Below are 20519 nucleotides of genomic sequence, written 5' to 3'. Positions count from 1 at the left end.
TTCAGACTCGGATTTCAGCGGCTTAAGCGATTCAACAGATTACGCATGTATTGAAACAGATGGTCGGAGTATGGAGGCAGATAGCGAAAACAAAATTGAAGAAGAAACTGAAGCTAGTGACGCTAATCGGCCATAGCGTGGGTGTACCTAATGAAGTGGCCCATAGCATGGCTGCCTTATTAGCATCGGCGGTAAAATGTGCGGACCAAACGATCAGGACTTTCGCATCTTGTGACACTGGAGCAACTTAAATCCGTTGATTGGTAAGTGTTTGTTTCACATTAAATGTGGGTATCTAGTTTCAAATGTACATACAACTAGCGTAAATAGCATGTTAGCATGGATTAGCGTAGCATGTTAGCATCGATTAGCTGGCAGTCATGCCGTGACCAAATATGTCTGATTAGCACATAAGTCAACAACATCAACAAAACTCACCTTTGTGATTTCGTTGACTTAATGGTTGCAAATGCATCTGCAGGTTATCCATACATCTCTGTGCCATGTCTGTCTTAGCATCGCCGGTCAAATGTGAAGACACTCCGGTACATTCAATGGGGGTCTGGTGGGAGATTTCTTGCCAGTGGTGCAACTTGAATCCCTCCCTGTTAGTGTTGTTACACCCTCCGACAACACACCTACGAAACATGATGTCTCCAAGGTTCCAAAAAATAGTCGAAAAAACGGAAAATAACAGAGCTGAGACTCGGTGTATGTAATGTGAAAATGAAAATGGCGGATGTGTTACCTCGGTGACGTCACGTTCTGACATCATCGCTAAAAGACCGATAAACAGAAAAGCGTTTAATTTGCCAAAATTCACCCATTTAGAGTTCGGAAATCGGTTAAAAAAATACATGGTCTTTTTTCTGCACCATCAAGGTATATATTGACGCTTACATAGGTTTGGTGATAATGTTCCCCTTTAAACACTTTGATTACTAGCGGAATTATTCATTACTTATCATGTTAAAGGCCTTCTGAAATGAGATTTTCTTACTTAAACGGGGATAGCAGGTCCATTCTATGTGTCATACTTGATCATTTCGCGATATTGCCATATTTTTGCTGAAAGATTTAGTAGAGAACATCCACGATACAGTTTGCAACTGGATAAAAGCCCTGCCTCTACCGGAAGTCGCAGACGATGACGTCACATGTTGATGGCTCCTCACATATTCACATTGTTTTTAATGGGAGCCTCCAACAAAAAGTGCTATTCGGACCGAGAAAACTACAATTTCCCCATTAATTTGATCGGAGATGAAAGATCCGTGTTTGAGGATATTGATAGCGACGGACTAGAAAAAAATAAAATAATAATTAAAAAATTGCTATTGCAATCGCGTTGCATTGGAATGGATTCATGTGTTTTTAGACACATTTACTAGGATAATTCTGGGAAATCCCTTATCTTTCTATTGTGTTGCTAGTGTTTTAGTGAGTTAAATAGTACCTGATAGTCGGAAGTGTACGTCCACGACCGCGTGTTGTTGTTGTGTTGCTAGTGTTGTTGTGTTTTAGTGAGTTTTATAGTACCTGATAGTCGGAAGTGTACGTCCATGGCCGGGTGTTGACGCGCAATGTCTCGGGGAAGTCGACGGCAGCTGTACGGGAGGCGCAAGCTTAGCTGATATCTGGTAAGTGGCGACTTTTTAACCACAATTTTCTCACCGAAACCTGCTGGTTGACATGTAGTCGTTATCCATGTCCGCTCTGATCCATAGGAAAGTTTCAACTCCGTGAATTTTAAACAAGGAATCACCGTGTGTTTGTGTGGCTAAAGGCTAAAGCTTCCCAACTCCATCTTTCTGTGACTTCTCCATTATTAATTGAACAAATTGCAAAAGATTCAGCAACACAGTGTAATTATGCCGTTGAAGCAGACGACTTTTAGCTGTGTGTGTGTGCAGCGCTCATATTCATAACAGCCCGTGACGTCACGCGTACACGTCATCATTACACGACGTTTTCAAGAAAAAAGTCCCGGGAAATTTAAAATTGTAATTTAGTAAACTAAAGCGGCCGTATTGGCATGTGTTGCAATGTTAATATTTCATCATTGATATATAAACTATCACAGTGGTCCCCAAGCTTTTTTTTAACCGCGGACCGGTCAACGCTTAATAATTTGTCCCGTGGCCCGGAGGGGGGGGGGGGGGGTGTCCACTTTTTTTTCTTTTTTTTTTTTCTTCTTTGTCATGAAAAAGGGACGTTTTTGTCATGAAAAGGGAGGTTTTTGTGGTTGGTGCACTAATTGTAAGTGTATATTGTGTTTTTTATGTTGATTTTTTTTTTTTTGGGGGGATAAAAAATTCTTCTGCGGCCCGGCCCGGTGGTTGGAGACCACTGAACTATCAGACTGCGTGGTGGGTAGTAGTGGCTTTCAGTAGGCCTTTAAGCAACATCAGCTCAGATTTATCAGAGAGCCAGATGCGGTCATCGAAAAGAGCCACATCTGGCTCAAGAGCCATAGGTTCCCTACCCCTGCTAAAAATCCATCCATCTATCCATTTTTTACCGCTTATTCCCTTTCGGGGTCGCGGGGGGCGCTGGCGCCTATCTCAGCTACAATCGGGCGGAAGGCAGGGTACACCCTGGACAAGTCGCCACCTCATCGCAGGGCCAACACAGATAGACAACATTCACACACTAGGGACCATTTAGTGTTGCCAATCAACCTATCCCCAGGTGCATGTCTTTGGAGGTGGGAGGGGCCTATCCCCAGGTGCATGTCTTTGGAGGTGGGAGGAGCCTATCCCCAGGTGCATGTCTTTGGAAGTGGGAGGAAGCCGGAGTACCCGGAGGGAACCCACGCAGTCACGGGGAGAACATGCAAACTCCACACAGAAAGATCCCGGGCCTGGATTTGAACCCAGGACTGCAGGAACCTCGTATTGTGAGGCAGACGCACTTACCCCTCTGCCACCCCTGCTAAAAATACTTTTTATAAAAACAAAACATAAAAAAAGTGGAGCAAACGGGTGAAACGAAACGAGAAAAAGTTGCAAAGTCGACTGTAACAACACAACTGCCATGCAGGCTGTCTTTTCTTTCAATATTCAGTTCTGTATGTCACAACATGAGCGAAAACAACCAATCTAATGCTTTTGACCTTTGCTACTCTTTGCTGCTTCCTTCATGCGACACACGTGTGAAATAGGACGCACACGGGACCTTATTACAGCCATGATGAGGATTCCACATGCATTCCAGGATGCCTGCAGTCCGCATGAATAAGACTCTTTGTCTCGGTCAAACTTTACACCTCGACATGTGTGCCCCCCCGCCCCCGCTCCTGCAATCTTCCCAGGTTGTTGCTAGTCCAAAACCTCATCCACCTCCTTATTGGTATCCCGTCATGCAGGAGAGATCTCACAGCACGTCTTCTCACCACGTCAGCCATCTCAAATAGCATTTTAATGTCCGCTGCCAGTGGGTGCCGCCGCGCTCGTCTGGAACGTAAACCTCCGAATGTGCGAGTCCGTCATCGACCATAACACATGCCCCCTTCTTCTGTGCCTCACAGCTGGAGCAGGAGATTGTGGCCTGTTTGGACTTCGTGAGAAGCGTCTATCAAGTGTTTGGGTTTTCCTTCCACTGCCTCCTGTCGACACGTCCGACTCCGTGCCTGGGGGAGGCTGAGCAGTGGGATAGTGCCGAGCAGGTAGGCCCCCAAACTCACAACGCCATTGCTCTTCTGTCCTCTCTGTGTTGACTGGAGGTTTAAAGGGGAACATTATCACAATTTCAGAAGGGTTAAAACCAATAGAAATCAGTTCCCAGTGGCTTATTTCATTTTTTGAAGTTTTTTTCAAAATGTTACCCATTATGGCAGTGGTCCCCAACTACCCGCTAGCTTCCACGCTTCCTTTTGTTTGATTATCCGCCTTTTGGTTTTGTTTTTGTCTTAGTATTTAATTCAATCAATCAATCAATCAATGTTTATTTATATAGCCCCAAATCACAAATGTCTCAAAGGACTGCACAAATCATTACGACTACAACATCCTCGGAAGAACCCACAAAAGGGCAATGAAAACTCACATCCAGTGGGACGCCAGTGACAATGCTGACTATGAGAAACCTTGGAGAGGACCTCAGATGTGGGCAACCCCCCCCCCCCCTCTAGGGGACCGAAAGCAATGGATGTCGAGCGGGTCTAACATGATACTGTGAAAGTTCAATCCATAGTGGCTCCAAGACAGCAGCGAGAGTCCCGTCCACAGGAAACCATCTCAAGCGGATCAGCAGCGTAGAGATGTCCCCAACCGATACAGGCGAGCGGTCCATCCTGGGTCCCGACGAGCGGTCCATCCTGGGTCTCGACTCTGGACAGCCAGTACTTCATCCATGGTTATCGGACCGGACCCCCTCCACAAGGGAGGGGGGGACATAGGAGAAAGAAAAGAAGCGGCAGATCAACTGGTCTAAAAAGGAGGTCTATTTAAAGGCTAGAGTATACAGATGAGTTTTAAGGTGAGACTTAAATGCTTCTACTGAGGTAGCATCTCGAACTGTTACCGGGAGGGCATTCCAGAGTACTGGAGCCCGAACGGAAAACGCTCTATAGCCCGCAGACTTTTTTTGAGCTCTAGGAATCACTAATAAGCCGGAGTCTTTTGAAGGCAGATTTCTTGCCGGGACATATGGTACAATACAATCGGCAAGATAGGCTGGAGCTAGACCGTGTAGTATTTTATACGTAAGTAGTAAAACCTTAAAGTCACATCTTAAGTGCACAGGAAGCCAGTGCAGGTGAGCCAGTATAGGTATATATGTATGTATATATGTATATAAAGGTATATACAGTATAGGTATATATGTATGTATATATGTATATAAAGGTATATACACTATAGGTATATATGTATATAAAGGTATATACAGTATAGGTATATATGTATGTATATATGTATATAAAGGTATATACAGTATAGGTATATATGTATGTATATGTATATAAAGGTATATACAGTACAGGTATATATGTATGTATATATGTATATAAAGGTATATACAGTACAGGTATATATGTATGTATATATGTATATAAAGGTATATACAGTACAGGTATATATGTGTATGTATATATGTATATAAAGGTATATACAGTACAGGCGTAATGTGATCAAACTTTCTTGTTCTTGTCAAAAGTCTAGCAGCCGCATTTTGTACCAACTGTAATCTTTTAATGCTAGACATGGGGAGACCCGAAAATAATACGTTACAGTAATCGAGACGAGACGTAACAAACGCATGGATAATGATCTCGGCGTCTTTAGTGGACAAAATGGAGCGAATTTTAGCGATATTACGGAGATGAAATCATGTTTTCACATTCCATGCCTGCCTCCATCTCTGCATCTTGGGGTTCAACACCAAATAACTCTGAAACATAGAGAAACCTGAAAAGAACTATTTTCTGCAGGTTTGGTGCTAGGAAATAACGTCTGTACAACATTAATTTGCCTTGTTATTACTATCAAACTATGGAAAGGAATTGTTGTTATGCAATAATTATTTTATCATTTATTATATCGGTCGATGTGGATATTTATTGCATTTTTTTATGAATTATTGTCATGCAACAAATATTCAAATATTATTAATATATCAGTCTATGTGGCTTATTATTGGCATTTCTTATGAAATATAAAAAGAAGGACAATAAAATATTGTATTTGAAATGTAACTTCCTCTAATTTTTTATTAAATCAACATAAAAAAGCACAATATACACTTACACATAGTGCACCAACCACAAAAAACTCTCTTTTTCATGACAAAAATGTCCCGGTATAGCTCAGTTAATAGAGTGGCCGTGCCAGCAACTTGAGGGTTCCAGGTTCGATTCCCGCTTACGCCATCCTAGTCACTGCCGTTGTGTCCTTGAGCAAGACACTTTACCCACCGGCTCCCAGTGCCACCCACACAGGTTTAAATGTAACTTAGATATTGGGTTTCACTATGTAAAGCGCTTTGAGTCACTAGAGAAAAGCGCTATATAAATATAATTCACTTCACTTCACTTTTTCATGACAAAGAAGAAGAAGAAAAAATCCACTCGTCCATTTCCCTGTGACGTCACATAGTGATGCCAATACAAACAAACATGGCGGATAGAACAGCAAGATATAGCGACATTAGCTCGGACTCAGACTAGGATTTCAGCGGTTTAGCAGATTTAACAGATTACGCATGGTTAGAGTGTGGAGGCAGGTAGCGAAAACGAAAGTGAAGTGAATTATATTTATATAGCGCTTTTCTCAAGTGACTCAAAGCGCTTTACATAGTGAAACCCAATATCTAAGTTACATTCAAACCAGTGTGGGTGGCACTGGGAGCAGGTGGGTAAAGTGTCTTGCCCAAGGACACAACGGCAGTGACTAGGGTGGCAGAAGCGGGAATCGAACCTGCAACCCTCAAGTTGCTGGCACGGCCACTCTACCAACCGAGCTAAACCGCCCCAAATTGAAGAAGAAACTGAAGCTATTCGGCGATCGCCTCCTAACCAACAATTGCATCTTTTGACCACTGGAGCAACTTAAATCCGTCGATTGGTAAGTGTTTGTTTGGCATTAAATGTGGGTGGAGGGAAAGGCTGGATGCAAATATAGCTACAAATGTACATATAGCTAGCCTAAATAGCGTGTTAGCATCAATTAGCTGGCAGTCATGCCGTGACCAAATATGGCTGTTTAGCACATAAGTCAATAACATCAACAAAACTCACCTCAGTTCCCAGTGGCTTATTTCATTTTTTGAAGTTTTTTTCAAAATTTTACCCATCATGGAATATCCCAAAAAAAGGCTTTAAAGTGCCTGGTTTTCGCTAACTGTAAATCTACTCGTCCATTTCCTGTGACGACACATAGTGATGCAAATACAAACAAACATGGCGGATAAAACTGCAAGATATAGCGACATTAGCTCGGACCCAGACTAGGATTTCAGCGGTTTAGCAGATTTAACAGATTACGCATGTATTGAAACGGATGGTGAATGTTGTCTGTCTATCTGTGTTGGCCCTGCGATGAGGTGGCGACTTGTCCAGGGTGTACCCCGCCTTCCGCCCGATTGTAGCTGAGATAGGCGCCAGCGCCCCCCGCGACCCCAAAAGGGAATAAGCGGTAGGAAATGGATGGATGGATGAAACGGATGGTTGGAGTGTGGAGCCAGGTAGCGAAAACGAAAGTGAAGTGAATTATATTTATATAGCGCTTTTTCTCTAGTGACTCAAAGCGTTTTACATAGTGAAACCCAATATCTAAGTTACATTTAAAGCAGTGTGGGTGGCACTGGGAGCAGGTGGGTAAAGTGTCTTGCCCAAGGACACAACGCCAGTGACTAGGATGGCGGAAGCGGGAATCGAACCTGCACCCCTCAAGTTGCTGTCACGGCCACTCTACCAACCGAGCTAAACCGCCCCAAATTGAAGAAGAAACTGAAGCTATTGAGCGAATAGTTATTGAAGCTATTCGGCGATCGCCTTCTAACCAACGATTGCATCTTTTGACCACTGGAGCAACTTAAATCCGTCGATTGGTAAGTGTTTGTTTGGCATCAAATGTGGGTGGAGGGAAAGGCTGGATGCAAAATATAGCTACAAATGTACATATAGCTAGCCTAAATAGCGTGTTAGCATCGATTAGCTGGCAGTCATGCCGTGACCAAATATGTCTGTTTAGCACATCAGTCAATAACATCAACAAAATTCACCTTTTGTGATTTTGTTAACTTTATCCTTGGAAATGCATCTGCTTTGAGTGTCGCAGGATATCCACACATCTCTGTCGTAGCATCGCTATCATCGGTAAAATGTGCAGAACAAGCGAGGGACTTTCGCATCTTTTGACCATTGGTGCAACTTGAATCCGTCAATTGGTATGTGTTTGTTTGGCATAAAATCTGGGTGGAGGGAAAGGCTGGATGCAAATATAGCTACAAAATGTACATACATGTACATAGCATGTTAGCATCGATTAGCTGGCAGTCATGCCGTGACCAAATACGTCTGATTAGCACATAAATCAATAACATCAACAAAACTCACCTTTGTGATTTTGTTGACTTTATCCTTGGAAATGCATCTGCTTTGAGTGTCGCAGGATAGCCACACATTACTGTCGTAGCATCGCTATCGTCGGTAAAATATGCAGAACAAACGAGGGACTTGCACATCTTTTGACACTGGTGCAACTTGAATCCGTCGATTGGTATGTGTTTGTTTGCCATGAAATGTGGGTGGAGGGAAAGGCTGGATGCAAATATAGCTACAAAATGTACATACATGTACATAGCATGTTAGCATCGATTAGCTGGCAGTCATGCCGTGACCAAATACGTCTGATTAGCACATAAATCAATAACATCAACAAAACTCACCTTTGTGATTTCGTTGACTTTATCGTGGGAAATGCATCTGATTTGAGTGTCGCAGGATATCCACATATCTCTGTCGTAGCATCGCTATCGTCATTAAAATGTGCAGAACAAACGAGGGACTTTCGCATCTTTTGACCACTGGTGCAACTTGAATCCGTCGATTGGTATGTGTTTGTTTGGCATGAAATGTGGGTGGAGGGAAAGGCTGGATGCAAATATAGCTACAAAATGTACATACATGTACATGTACATAGCATGTTAGCAACGATTAGCTGGCAGTCATGCCGCGACCAAATACGTCTGATTAGCACATAAGTCAATAACATCAACAAAACTCACCTTTGTGATTTTGTTGACATTATCCTTGGAAATGCATCTGCTTTGAGTGTCGCAGGATATCCACACATCTCTGTCGTAGCATCGCTATCGTCGGTAAAATGTGCAGAACAAACGAGGGACTTTGGCATCTTTTGACCACTGGTGCAACTTGAATCCGTCGATTGGTATGTGTTTGTTTGGCATTAAATGTGGGTGGAGGGAAAGGCTGGAGGCAAATATAGCTACAAATGAGGCATAACGATGCAATATGTACATACAGTTAGCCTAAATAGCATGTTAGCATCGATTAGCGTGCCGTGCTAATCGACGCACACTCCTAGTAAGTCAACTTGAATCCGTCCCGGATCGTTTTGTTACACCCTCTGACAACACAACGACGAGGCATGATGTCTCCAAGGTACGGAAAACAGTCGAAAAAACGGAAAATAACAGCGCTTTGTAATGTGTTTGAGAAAATTGTGGATTGCTTCACATTGTGATGTCACAGGTCATCGCTCCGACAGCGAATAACTGAAAGGCGTTTCAATCGCCAAATTCACCCTTTTGAAGTTCGGAAATCGGTTAAAAAAAACTTATAGTCTTTTTCTGCACCATCAAGGTATATATTGACGCTTACATAGGTCTGCTGATAATGTTCCCCTTTAAAAGCTCCAGAACGTAAATCAGTCGCTTGGAAGGGGATTTCTGTCCTCATCAAGCTGCTATGTAGATGTTTATCTCAAAGAGCCAATCAAGCACGCTTCAATTGTGTGCGATTCAAAATATACTCCCAACAAGGTCCACGTTAGAATCACACCCGCACTTTAACAATCTCCACCGCTGTTTTTGTTTGTGTGTGTAGCAGCTGGAACGGAGCCTGCAGCAGTTTGGCGAGCGCTGGGAGTTGAACCCGGGAGACGGAGCCTTCTATGGGCCAAAGGTCAGTCTGCTGTGAAGCGAGCGCTTCTGGGCTTGTATTTTAAGTGCATCATTTTCAATTAAAGAGGAACTGCATTTTTATTTTTAAAAACATTTTTTTCTCATACACAATTATTAGTTTAGCACGGTGTAAGAGGGGTTAGTGCATCTGCCTCAAAATACGAAGGTCTTGAGCAGTCCTTGGTTCAATCCCGGGCTTGGGATCTTTCTGTGTGGAGTTTGCATGTTCTCCCCGTGACTGCGTGGGTTCCCTCCGGGTACTCCGGCTTCCTCCCACATCCAAAGACATGCACCTGGGGATAGGCCCCTCCCACCTCCAAAGACATGCACCTGGGGATAGGCCCCTCCCACTTCCAAAGACATGCACCTGGGGATAGGTTGATTGGCAACACTAAATTGGCCCTAATGGGTGAATGTTGTCTGTCTATCTGTGTTGGCCCTGCGATGAGGTGGCGACTTGTCCAGGGTGTACACCGCCTTCCGCCCGATTGTAGCTGAGATAGGCGCCAGCGCCCCCCGCGACCCCGAGAGGGAATAAGCGGTAGAAAATGGATGGATGGATGTATGGATTCCTTCCAGTAGTCAGGTACATATCCAGAGTCCAGTAAATGCAGGAAAACCTTGGTGAAAGGCCCACTTTTCAGCACCCTTCCTCGTAGCTCGTCAGGGCCAGAGGCTTTCTTGATAGAGTGTACTAGTTTCTGGATAGAGTGTACTAGTTTCTGGATAGAGTGTACTAGTTTCTCATCTATGTTGGGGACCTGGTTAGATAAGGTTACTGTATTTCCTTGAATTGCCGCCAGGGCGCTAATTAATTTAAAACCTCTTCTCACTCCGGCGCTTACCAAAGGCATGCGGTAAATTTAGGCCTGCGCTTAAAAATTTGCGTGTGATGTAAGGATACCATCATGAAAAGCACATTTAATAAAAAAAAACGTTAAAAAGGTCTTACCATTACTTATAAATGAAGTCCATGCGCAGCTCCTTCTGATCAAAAGCATCAAAAACTTGTTTATAGAAGTCTTCCTTATCTTTCTTCAGTTTTAAAAGTCTCTCTGTCTCGATGGAGATCTTCCTTTATTACCTCCTGCTTTGATTGAAAGTCCAGTTTAGAAAACTGTTTTATTTGAGATATATGTCATCCTCCATGTTAAAAGTGCTGCTTGTTGTCACTTCTTCTGCAGCCGAGTAGTCGCAAGAAGGATCACTAGCGCCCTCTACCACCAGGAGGCGGGAGTAATTTAATGACTCATATTTGACACACGCAGCTATGGTATATTAATAAAACATAGCTGCTTACTGTTCTTTTTAGCATATTCAATAGCTTGGACCTTAAATCCTACTGAATAGCTCTTAATCTTCTTTCCTTTATGCGATTTCAAATGATTGAAATCAGCCTCCTCCATTTTGAAAATGATGACAGGTGAAGTGTCACTTGTGACGTGACGTGTTTGACCCGGCGGAAATTCTAGGCATATGCTAATTATTTGGCGAAATGACTTTGACCTGGGAGTAATTCCAGGCAGGCGCATACTATATACCCGGCGCCAATTCAAGGAAATACGGTAATTAATCCTCGTCGTCAGTCCTCCAACTCTGATATCAAAACAAATAACATACTCATTGTTATGTGGAACAGGATAGCCAGAAGAGGGCAGCACATGTATCACCCGGAAGGTATTTGTTACCATCTTGTAACAGCAAATCTTGAAAAAAATATATATGTATGTATATATTAGGCTTGTATGGTATACTGGTATTAGTGTGGTACCGCGATACTAATGAATCATATTCGGTACTATACCGCCTTTGAAAAGTACCGGTCCAACACCCATATTTACCAACCCTCCCGATTTTCCCGGGGAACTCCCGAATTTCAGTGTCCCTCCTGAAAATCTACCGGGGCAACCCCTCTCCCGAATTTCTCCCGATTTGTACCCGGACAACGATATTGGGGGCAACCTGTGGTCACGTCCGCTTTTCCTCCATACTAACAGCTTGCCGACCCAGTCACAAAATATATGCGGCTTTTAGACACACAAGTGAATGTAACGCATACTTGATCAACAGCCATACAGGTCACACTGAGGGTGGCCGTATAAACAACTTTAAAGGCCTACTGAAATGAGATGTTCTTATTTAAACAGGGATAGCAGGTCCATTCTATGTGTCATACTTGATCATTTCGCGATATTGCCGTATTTTTGCTGAAAGGATTTAGTAGAGAACATCGACGATAAAGTTCGCAACTTTTGGTCGCTAATAAAAAAAGCCTTGCCTGTACCGGAAGTAGCAGACGATGTGCGCGTGACGTCACGGGTTGTAGGGTTCCTCACATCCTCACATTGTTTATAATCATAGCCACCAGCAGCAAGAGCGATTCGGACAGAGAAAGCGACAATTTCCCCATTAATTTGAGCGAGGATGAAAGATTCGTGGATGACGAAAGTTAGAGTGAAGCACTAGGGGAAAAAAAGGTGAGTGCAGTGGGAGCGATTAAGATGTTATTAAACACCTTTACTAGGATAATTCTGGAAAATCCCTTATCTGCTTGTTGTGTTAATAGTGTTTTAGTGAGATTATATAGTCATACCTGAAAGTCGGAGGGCTGCGGTGACCGCCAGTGTCTCTGAGAGAAGGCAATGGAGGAGCCAAGATGACAGCTGCTGCACTAGGACGCTAACTCCGCACAAGTCTCCAGTAAGAGCCGACTTAATATCACCACTTTCTCATCCAAAAACTAGCTAGTTGACATGTGGTTGAGAAACAAGTTCGCTAAAGCTTCACAACAAACAAAGAAACACCGGCTGTGTTTTGGTTGCTAAAGGCAACTGCAATCCACCGCTTTCCACCAACAGCATTCTTCTTTGACGTCTCCATTATTAATTGAACAAATTGCAAGAGATTCAACAAAACAGATGTCCAAAATACTGTGTAATTATGCGATGAAAAGAGACAACTTTTAGCCAGAAGTGGTGCTGGGCTAAAAATGTCCGCTCAAACGATAACGTCACAAAAACGCGTCATCATACGCGTCGTTTTTAACAAGAAACTCCGCGGGAAATTTAAAATTGCAATTTAGTAAACTAAAGCGGCCGTATTGGCATGTGTTGCAATATTAATATTTCATCATTGATATATAAACTATCAGACTGCGTGGTCGCTAGTAGTGGCTTTCAGTAGGCCTTTAATACTGTTACAAATATGCGCCATAGTGTGAACCCACACCAAACAAGAATGACAAACACATTTCGGGAAAACATCTGCATCGTAACACATTTACACAACAGAACAAATACCCAGAACCCCTTGCAGCACTAACTATTCCGGGACGCTACAATATACACCCCACCTTAACACACACTCCCCTCCCAGCCCACCTCAACCCCCCCTCCACTCCCCGTCTCCGAATTCGGGGGTCTCAAGGTTGGCAAGTATGCCCGTCGTCACGTCGGGTCATTGCTAGTTTACGAGCAGAGGAGCATGTTCGGCAGCGCACAGTCACAGCGTACTTTCAAGCAGACACAATGCGGAGACAGAAAATGGAGAACGGATGCATTTTGCCTTAAAAATTAACGATAAAGGTGAAGTTACAACACTGAAACGCCCTAAGGAAGAGGTGCTTTAAGACATTGCTAGCGAGTTAGCGGCTAACATCTATTGTGTTTTAGCTACTTCTAAATCACTAATCCTCGTCTCCATGGCGACAAATAAAGTACGTTTTTTACAAGTATCATCCCTCCAGGACGAGGAATAGCTAAACATGCTCCACTACACACGATAGCTCACCGGCGTCAAAATGTAAACAAACGTCACGGGTGGATCTACACCAAACATCCACTGTAATGATACATGAGCGTATCTAGTCGATACTACTATGATTAAGTCCATTTTTTGACATCACAACATCTTCTTTCTTTTTTTTAAAATGTATATTATGTTTATAAAGTCAGGAATAATGTCCCTGGACACATGAGGACTTTGAATATGACCAATGTATGATCCTGTAACTACTTGGTATCGGATTGATACCAAAATGTGTGGTATCATCCAAAACTAATGTAAAGTATCCAAACAACAGAAGAATAAGTGATTATTACATTTTAACAGAAGTGTAGATAGAACATGTTAAAAGAGAAAGTAAGCAGATATTAACAGTAAATGAACAAGTAGGTTAATAATTCATTTTCTACCACTTGTCCCTCATAATGTTGACAAAATAATAGAATGATAAATGACACAATATGTTACTGCATATGTCAGCAGCTAAATTAGGAGCCTTTGTTTGCTTACTTACTACTAAAAGACAAGTTGTCTTGTATGTTCACTATTTTATTTAAGGACAAACTTGCAATAAGAAACATATGTTTAATGTACCCTAAGATCTTTTTGCTAAAATAATCAATCAATCAATCAATGTTTATTTATATAGCCCCAAATCACAAATGTCTCAAAGGACTGCACAAATCATTACGACTACAACATCCTCGGAAGAACCCACAAAAGGGCAAGGAAAACTCACACCCAGTGGGCAGGGAGAATTCACATCCAGTGGGACGCCAGTGACAATACTGACTATGAGAAACCTTGGAGAGGACCTCAGATGTGGGCAACCCCCCCTCTAGGGGACCGAAAGCAATGGATGTCGAGCGGGTCTAACATGATACTGTGAAAGTTCAATCTATAGTGGCTCCAACACAGCCGCGAGACTTCAGTTCAAGCGGATCCAAGACAGCAGCGAGAGTCCCGTCCACAGGAAACCATCTCAAGCGGATCAGCAGCGTAGAGATGTCCCCAACCGATACAGGTGAGCGGTCCATCCTGGGTCCCGACGAGCGGTCCATCCTGGGTCTCGACTCTGGACAGCCAGTACTTCATTCATGGTCATCGGACCGGACCCCCTCCACAAGGGAGAGTGGGACATAGGAGAAAGAAAAGAAGCGGCAGATCAACTGGTCTAAAAAGGAGGTCTATTTAAAGGCTAGAGTATATAGATGAGTTTTAAGGTGAGACTTAAATGCTTCTACTGAGGTAGCATCTAGAACTGTTACCGGGAGGGCATTCCAGAGTACTGGAGCCCGAACGGAAAACGCTCTATAGCCCGCAGACTTTTTTTGGGCTTTGGGAATCACTAATAAGCCGGAGTCCTTTGAACGCAGATTACTTGCGGGGACATATGGTACAATACAATCGGCAAGATAGGATGGAGCTAGACCGTGTAGTATTTTATACGTAAGTAGTAAAACCTTAAAGTCACATCTTAAGTGCACAGGAAGCCAGTGCAGGTGAGCCAGTACAGGTATATATGTATGTATATATGTATATAAAGGTATATACAGTACAGGTATATATGTATGTATATATGTATATAAAGATATATACAGTATAGGTATATATGTATGTATATATGTATATAAAGGTATATACAGTACAGGTATGTATGTATGTATATATGTATATAAAGGTATATACAGTATAGGTATATATGTATGTATATATGTATATAAAGGTATATACAGTATAGGTATATATGTATGTATATATGTATATAAAGGTATATACAGTACAGGTATATATGTATGTATATATGTATATAAAGGTATATACAGTACAGGTATATATGTATGTATATATGTATATAAAGGTATATACAGTACAGGCGTAATATGATCAAACTTTCTTGTTCTTGTCAAAAGTCTAAAATAAAGCCAATAATGCAATTTTTTGTGGTCTCCTTTATTGATAAAAGTATTGAAATGTACCGAAAAGTATCAAACTATGTTTTTAACAAGTTAATCAATGTATGGGAAACAATTTTAAACTTTTATCTAATATGTGCTAACTACAATGACAATGAAGCTTTTGTACATGTGTACATTTTCAATATGGGAGGAAATAAAATGGGGGCATTTTGTTAGTTGCTGTAGTAGAAGCCAGGTTAATACTGCCGTGTTTTATTTGGAACAGTAAGTTTAAAAGCTGTGTAACAAGACCGCAACATGCCTGTACTCAACGGTACTAATTTGAGTAATTGTGGTAATAAACGTGATTTGTTTGATAATAACATTTAAATGTAACATTTAAAAATTAACTGATTATGATAATTGTGGTGTCAAATTGTTATATCTTGTTCTATTATTGAGTCTTATTTGCAATGCAGTTGCACTTCCAAGACATTAGATGGCAGTATATGGTATGTTGTCTAATTAGGAAGTAGCTTTTTCCCGGAAGTTGAATGTGTTAAGTTGTGCCCTACTAAGTGTTTACACTGTAAGTATTGTGCTTATTACACACCTGTTTATGGATTGTAACATTTGTTTTAGTTGTAGTTTTCATTACTACATTTGGAGGTGTTGTAATCGCCATGTAAAATCGCTAATGCTAATAGTAGCCTGTCCATGGCAAATCCAATGTAAATTTGCGTTAATTTTACTACTTACGTATAAAATACTACACGGTCTAGCTCCATCCTATCTTGCCGATTGTATTGTACCATATGTCCCGGCAAGAAATCTGCGTTCAAAGGACTCCGGCTTGTTAGTGATTCCCAAAGCCCAAAAAAAGTCTGCGGGCTATAGAGCGTTTTCAATTCGGGCTCCAGTACTCTGGAATGCCCTCCCGGTAAAAGTTCGAGATGCCACCTCAGTAGAAGCATTTAAGTCTCACCTTAAAACTCATTTGTATACTCTACCCTTTAAATAGACTCCCTTTTTAGACCAGTTGATCTGCCGTTTCTTTTCTTTTTCTCCTATGTCCCACTCTCCCTTGTGGAGGGGGTCCGGTCCGATCCGGTGGCCATGTACGGCTTGCCTGTGTATCGGCTGGGGACATCTCTGCGCTGCTGATCCGCCTCCGCTTGGGATGGTTTCCTGCTGGCTCCGCTGTGAGCGGGACTCTCGCTGCTGTGTTGGATCCGCTTTGGACTGGACTCTCGCGACTGTGTTGAATCCATTGTGGATTGAACTTTCACAGTATCATGTTAGACCCGCTCGACATCCATTGCTTTCCTCCTCTCCAAGGTTCTCATAGTCATCATTGTCACCGACGTCCCACTGGGTGTGAGTTTTCCTTGCCCTTATGTGGGCCTACCGAGGATGTGGTAGTGGTTTGTGCAGCCCTTTGAGACACTAGTGATTTAGGGCTATATAAGTAAACATTGATTGATTGATTTTGGAAGAGTTTATATATATATATATATATATATATATATATATATATATATATGCTGTCCAGTTGTTGTACCCTGTTTTATTATTCCATTTGAGTCTCAATTGAGGTGAAGTGAATTATATTTATATAGCGCTTTTTCTCTAGTGAATCAAAGCGCTTTACATAGTGAAACCCAATATGTAAGTTACATTTAAACCAGTGTGGGTGGCACTGGGAGCAGGTGGGTAAAGTGTCTTGCCCAAGGACACAACGGCAGTGACTAGGTTGGCAGAAGCGGGAATCGAACCTGCAACCCTCAAGTTGCTGGCACGGCCACTCTACCAACCGAGCTAAACCGCTAAACAATGCAGTTGCCCTTCCAACTCATTAAATGGCAGTACTGTATAGGCTATCTATGATACGTTGTCTCATTCAGCAGGAGCTTTTTCCAGGAAGCTGAATGTGTTATGTTGCGCCCTACAAAGTGTTCTTACCGTAAGAATTGTGCTTATTAAAAAGCAGATGTTTGATTGTAACAAGCATCTCAGTTGTAGTTTTCAATACCAAATTTAGAGGTGTTGAAATCGCCATGTAAAACCGCTGATGCTAATAGTAGCCTGTCTATGGCAAATCGTATGTAAATTAGCATCAGGCAGGTTCATTTTGGAATAGTGGAGCCTTACTTTACATTTTCTACCAAGCACATTCGCTTTGCTGGTGTTAAATATTCCAACTTTACCTTGAGGGAGTTTGGTTGTGTCTGCTGTCACGCCAAATTTCTTCCCCCCTACAAAAACCTTCCCCCCCCCGGAAGAATTTGGCGTGACGGACCCTCTAATGCCTGAAGGACCCCAATAAGGGTGGAAGGACCTTAAAACAGCCCACACAGCTGCCTGTTTTAAAAGCATTATAATTGGCTGATTGTCATTAGCGAAAAATAACAGTAAGGAAAAAAATATTAGCATTCCAGCATGCTAACCTTTCAAGCTATTTTTGCTTCGCTAATTTTGCAGCTGTAACCCTTAAGAGTCATGTAACTTGCTTAAAGCAGCCCACACAGCTGCCTGTTTTAAAACCATTGTAATTGGCTGATTGTCATTGGCGAAAAATAACGGTAAGGAAAAAATATTAGCATTCCAGCATGCTAACCTTTGAAGCTATTTTTACTTCGGTAATTTTGCAGCTGTAACCCTTAAGAGTCATAAAACTTGCTTAAAGCAGCCCACACAGCTGCCTGTTTTAAAAGCATTATAATTGGCTGATTGTCATTGGTGAAAAATAACGGTTAGGAAAAACTATTAGCATTCCAGCATGCTAACCTTTCAAGCTATTTTTGCTTCGCTAATTTTGTATCTGTAACCCTTAAGAGTCATATAACTTGCTTAAAGCAGCCCACTCCCTGTTTTAAAAGCATTATAATTGGCTGATTGTCATTGGTGAAAAATAACGGTAAGGAAAAAAATATTAGCATTCCAGAATGCTAACCTTTCAAGCTATTTTTGCTTCGCTAATTTTGCAGCTGTAACCCTTAAGAGTCATGTAACTTGCTTAAAGCAGCCCACAGCTGCCTGTTTTAAAAGCATTATAATTGGCTGATTGTCATTGGTGAAAAATAACGGTAAGGAAAAAAATATTAGCATTCCAGCATGCTAACCTTTCAAGCTATTTTTGCTTCGCTAATTTTGTATCTGTAACCCTTAAGACTCATATAACTTGCTTAAAGCAGCCCACTCCCTGTTTTAAAAGCATTATAATTGGCTGATTGTCATTGGTGAAAAATAACGGTAAGGAAAAAAATATTAGCATTCCAGCATGCTAACCTTTCAAGCTATTTTTGCTTCGGTAATTTTGCAGCTGTAACCCTTAAGAGTCATAAAACTTGCTTAAAGCAGCCCACACAGCTGCCTGTTTTAAAAGCATTATAATTGGCTGATTGTCATTGGCGAAAAATAACGGTAAGGAAAAAATATTAGCATTCCAGCATGCTAACCTTTCAAGCTATTTTTACTTCGGTAATTTTGCAGCTGTAACCCTTAAGAGTCATAAAACTTGCTTAAAGCAGCCCACACAGCTCCCTGTTTTAAAAGCATTATAATTGGCTGATTGTCATTGGCGAAAAATAACGGTAAGGAAAAAATATTAGCATTCCAGCATGCTAACCTTTCAAGCTATTTTTACTTCGGTAATTTTGCAGCTGTAACCCTTAAGAGTCATAAAACTTGCTTAAAGCAGCCCACACAGCTGCCTGTTTTAAAAGCATTATAATTGGCTGATTGTCATTGGTGAAAAATAACGGTTAGGAAAAAATATTAGCATTCCAGCATGCTAACCTTTCAAGCTATTTTTACTTCGGTAATTTTGCAGCTGTAACCCTTAAGAGTCATAAAACTTGCTTAAAGCAGCCCACACAGCTCCCTGTTTTAAAAGCATTATAATTGGCTGATTGTCATTGGCGAAAAATAACGGTAAGGAAAAAATATTAGCATTCCAGCATGCTAACCTTTCAAGCTATTTTTACTTCGGTAATTTTGCAGCTGTAACCCTTAAGAGTCATACAACTTGCTTAAAGCAGCCCACTCCCTGTTTTAAAAGCATTATAACTGGCTGATTGTCATTGGTGAAAAATAACGGTAAGGAAAAAAATATTAGCATTCCAGCATGCTAACCTTTCAAGCTATTTTTACTTCGGTAATTTTGCAGCTGTAACCCTTAAGAGTCATAAAACTTGCTTAAAGCAGCCCACACAGCTCCCTGTTTTAAAAGCATTATAATTGGCTGATTGTCATTGGCGAAAAATAACGGTAAGGAAAAAATATTAGCATTCCAGCATGCTAACCTTTCAAGCTATTTTTACTTCGGTAATTTTGCAGCTGTAACCCTTAAGAGTCATACAACTTGCTTAAAGCAGCCCACACAGCTGCCTGTTTTAAAAGCATTATAATTGGCTGATTGTCATTGGTGAAAAATAACGGTTAGGAAAAAATATTAGCATTCCAGCATGCTAACCTTTCAAGCTATTTTTACTTCGGTAATTTTGCAGCTGTAACCCTTAAGAGTCATATAACTTGGTATTATCACGTCCTCATTGGGGTCCTTCAGGCATTAAAGGGGCTGTCACGCCAGATGTCTTCCGGGGGGAAGGTTTTTGTAGGGGGGAAGAAATTTGGCGTGACACTCCCCTACGTGTTGTTTGACTGATTGTTTACATGAGCCGGTGTTTAGTCTGGAACCGCACGTGACGCCACGTGCAACAAAGGTATCGAAATATGGCACCGTTTGATCTTACGTGAATCGGTACTCTGTATTACTCAGGGAAATTTGGTCGGTGTCTATAAAAGTACCGAATTCGGTACCTATCTCTAGTTATCGTTTCATGCTACTTGGTGATGGATAGATAGATAGATAGAATGTACTTTATTGATTTCTTCAGGAGAGTTACCTCAGGAAATTTAAATTCCAGCAGCAGTGTACAGAATTGAGATAGAATTGAAAATAATGGGGGTATAAATTGAAACAAAATATCAAAATATTACAATAAGAATACAAATAAAATGCAACACTGACAATAAAAATATAACAATAAAATAGGAATAAAACAAGAGAAACTAGGCAGTAGTGACCATGTTAGGAAAAGACGATGAAGTTAACATTTCTACAACACATTTCAAAGAAATTATCTCTTTGGGTCTCAAATTTGATGTCAACATGAACCTTTCGGTAACAAA

The 20519-nt window shown here is 41.5% G+C and overlaps 1 protein-coding gene across 1 annotated transcript in view; it reads left to right on the top strand.

Annotated features, from left to right (window-relative positions):
- LOC133539608 (threonine--tRNA ligase 1, cytoplasmic-like) overlaps nucleotides 1-20519 on the top strand; it is a 159486-nt gene that overhangs the window by 125540 nt on the left and 13427 nt on the right. The window contains exons 12-13 of the mRNA XM_061881650.1: nucleotides 3530-3667; nucleotides 9569-9646. Of these exons, the coding sequence (XP_061737634.1) occupies nucleotides 3530-3667; nucleotides 9569-9646 (216 nt within the window). The remainder of the gene's footprint in view (nucleotides 1-3529; nucleotides 3668-9568; nucleotides 9647-20519) is intronic.

The sequence above is a fragment of the Nerophis ophidion genome, linkage group LG21 (genome assembly GCF_033978795.1).
Source record: "Nerophis ophidion isolate RoL-2023_Sa linkage group LG21, RoL_Noph_v1.0, whole genome shotgun sequence".
Taxonomy (NCBI): Eukaryota; Metazoa; Chordata; class Actinopteri; order Syngnathiformes; family Syngnathidae; genus Nerophis; species Nerophis ophidion.
The sequence above is the reverse complement of the archived record's forward strand: the minus strand, read 5'-3'. Positions and strand labels throughout refer to the sequence as shown.